The following is a 1,305-nucleotide window of genomic DNA, read 5'->3' as shown; positions in this document are numbered from 1 at the left end:
CTGGATAAAAGAAGATTAAGAGGTGATATGATAGCCCTGTTTAAATATTTGAAGGGATGTCATGTTGAGGAGGGAGCAAGCTTATTTTCTGCTGCTCCAGAGAACAGAACTTGGAACAATGAATGTAAGCTACAGGAAAAGAGATTCCACCTCAACATTAGGAGGAATTTCCTGACAGTAAGGGCTGTTCGACAGTGGAATGCACTCCCTCGGAGGGTGATAGAGTCTTCTTCCTTGGAGGTCTTTAAACAGAGGCTGGATGGGCATCTGTCGTGGATGCTTTGATTTGGATTTCCTGCATGACAGGGGGTTGGACTGGATGGCCCTAGTGGTCTCTTCCAACTCTATGATTCTATAATTCTAAAGGCTATCAAAGAGGCTTAAAGGAGAAGGGAATGGCAATGAGGAAGGTGATGAACTCCAGCAGAGATTGCCCGTTCTTCTCTCCCTCTATGGCCAGGGCAGTGACATTTGGAATTGAGGAGGGGGGGAGACCTTTCATCTGTCTGTGGGCTAGTGGAGCTGTCCCTGCTTCCTCTCTGACTCTGAGGCCAGGGAGATGGCAGTTGGAATGGATGGAGGGCCTTTCATCTGATTCTGGGCCTAAGCAGGGTGGAACTGTGCCTACTTCTTTTTCTCTGCCTCTGTGGCTCTCACATCTCACGTCACATGCTCTCAGGCTCAGGGGAAGGTAATGGCAAACTCCCTCTGAACACTTTGCTAAATAAATTGCAATGTTCTCTAATTTATAATGATCCAAGCTAACCTGCACACTCCACACTTGCATCCTGGCTGTGGTCACAACTGGTTTCTACCCACAGTCCTCTGGGGCATTGCCTTAAAGATTCTTCTCTTCCAGTACAGTCTGTTCTCTCCAGCCAGATGGGACCAACCCCTCTTCCAAAACATGCTCCACCAGATGCTTTTAAGGCATAGCCACATTCCAATTCCCTGCACACAACTTGGGCATCCTGTAAATCCCAGCCAGCATCACAAACCGTCCCCCACTTTTCATTGTGAAACACCTCAACCCTTCCAGAACAGGGACTGGAACCATTCACGAGACGGAGCTCTGGGGAAACAGAAGAGATACAGTGCATATTTCAATCCTAGTGAATTCCCTGAGTATCTCAATAAAGACAGGAGTGGAGAATCCTATGAAGATACTTGTGGTATGGGAGGAGAAAACAGATATAGAAGCATGCACTCTACTAATGGACTCTTGGGTAATTATTGCTGAAAACTTAGAAAGATGAGTTAAGGGTTATCTGTACTCCAGTTCAAAACCATACAAAATGTATCATG

The 1,305-nt window shown here is 46.4% G+C and overlaps 1 protein-coding gene across 1 annotated transcript in view; it reads right to left on the bottom strand.

Moving 5' to 3' along the window:
* The window catches only part of LOC121917806 (deleted in malignant brain tumors 1 protein-like), a gene marked incomplete at both ends in the record, with an annotated part of 5,540 nt that extends 4,468 nt beyond the window's left edge, over nt 1–1,072 (bottom strand). Inside the window, one exon of the mRNA XM_042443929.1 lies at nt 767–1,072. Within this exon, the coding sequence (XP_042299863.1) occupies nt 767–1,072 (306 nt within the window). The remainder of the gene's footprint in view (nt 1–766) is intronic.
* Nucleotides 1,073–1,305: the final 233 nt, after the last annotated feature.

The sequence above is a fragment of the Sceloporus undulatus genome, unplaced genomic scaffold, assembly GCF_019175285.1.
Source record: "Sceloporus undulatus isolate JIND9_A2432 ecotype Alabama unplaced genomic scaffold, SceUnd_v1.1 scaffold_855, whole genome shotgun sequence".
In the NCBI taxonomy this organism is placed as follows: domain Eukaryota; kingdom Metazoa; phylum Chordata; class Lepidosauria; order Squamata; family Phrynosomatidae; genus Sceloporus; species Sceloporus undulatus.
The sequence above is the reverse complement of the archived record's forward strand: the minus strand, read 5'-3'. Positions and strand labels throughout refer to the sequence as shown.